The sequence below is a fragment of the Penaeus monodon genome, chromosome 23 (assembly GCF_015228065.2).
Source record: "Penaeus monodon isolate SGIC_2016 chromosome 23, NSTDA_Pmon_1, whole genome shotgun sequence".
Lineage (NCBI taxonomy): Eukaryota > Metazoa > Arthropoda > Malacostraca > Decapoda > Penaeidae > Penaeus > Penaeus monodon.
In genome coordinates this window covers 42,038,791-42,039,221 of record NC_051408.1, presented here as the reverse complement: position 1 = coordinate 42,039,221, position 431 = coordinate 42,038,791, and the positions used below count along the sequence as shown (strand labels likewise).

At 42.9% G+C, this 431-nt stretch overlaps 1 protein-coding gene across 1 annotated transcript in view; it reads left to right on the top strand.

Moving 5' to 3' along the window:
* LOC119588090 (ADAMTS-like protein 4) overlaps positions 1–431 on the top strand; it is a gene marked incomplete at its 5' end in the record, with an annotated part of 6,687 nt that overhangs the window by 5,432 nt on the left and 824 nt on the right. The window contains 1 exon segment of the mRNA XM_037936799.1: positions 219–431. Coding sequence (XP_037792727.1) covers positions 219–328 — 110 coding nt within the window.

Sequence of the window (431 nt, the reverse complement as noted above, 5' to 3'; positions counted from 1 at the left end):
GCCTAGAATATTTTAAAAACTGAAAAATACCGGTCCGGGATATCATCATTGAAAGTATTATTATTATTGTTTTGTTGTACATACACTATTATATTTAGTATCATAAATTTAACATCATTTACTTCAGATCACTTATATTTGCCTCTATGACTATCATTATTGCACTCCAAACAACATCGCACACCCATCACCTCAAGCCGAAATTCCCTCCTTCGCAGAACGGAACTGCGTCGACCGCTTCATGAACTGCAAGCTGGTCCAGCAAGCTCGCCTCTGTCGCTACTCCTACTACCGAGCCGTCTGCTGTGCTTCCTGCTTCTTACAGTAACTCCAGAGGGCCTTTTTAGCACCTGCAGATCGTGGTTCTTCCTTCCGTGTGTTCTAGAGTCTGCAAAGAACGCTGTGCTGAACGCGCTCATAGAAACGTTTCT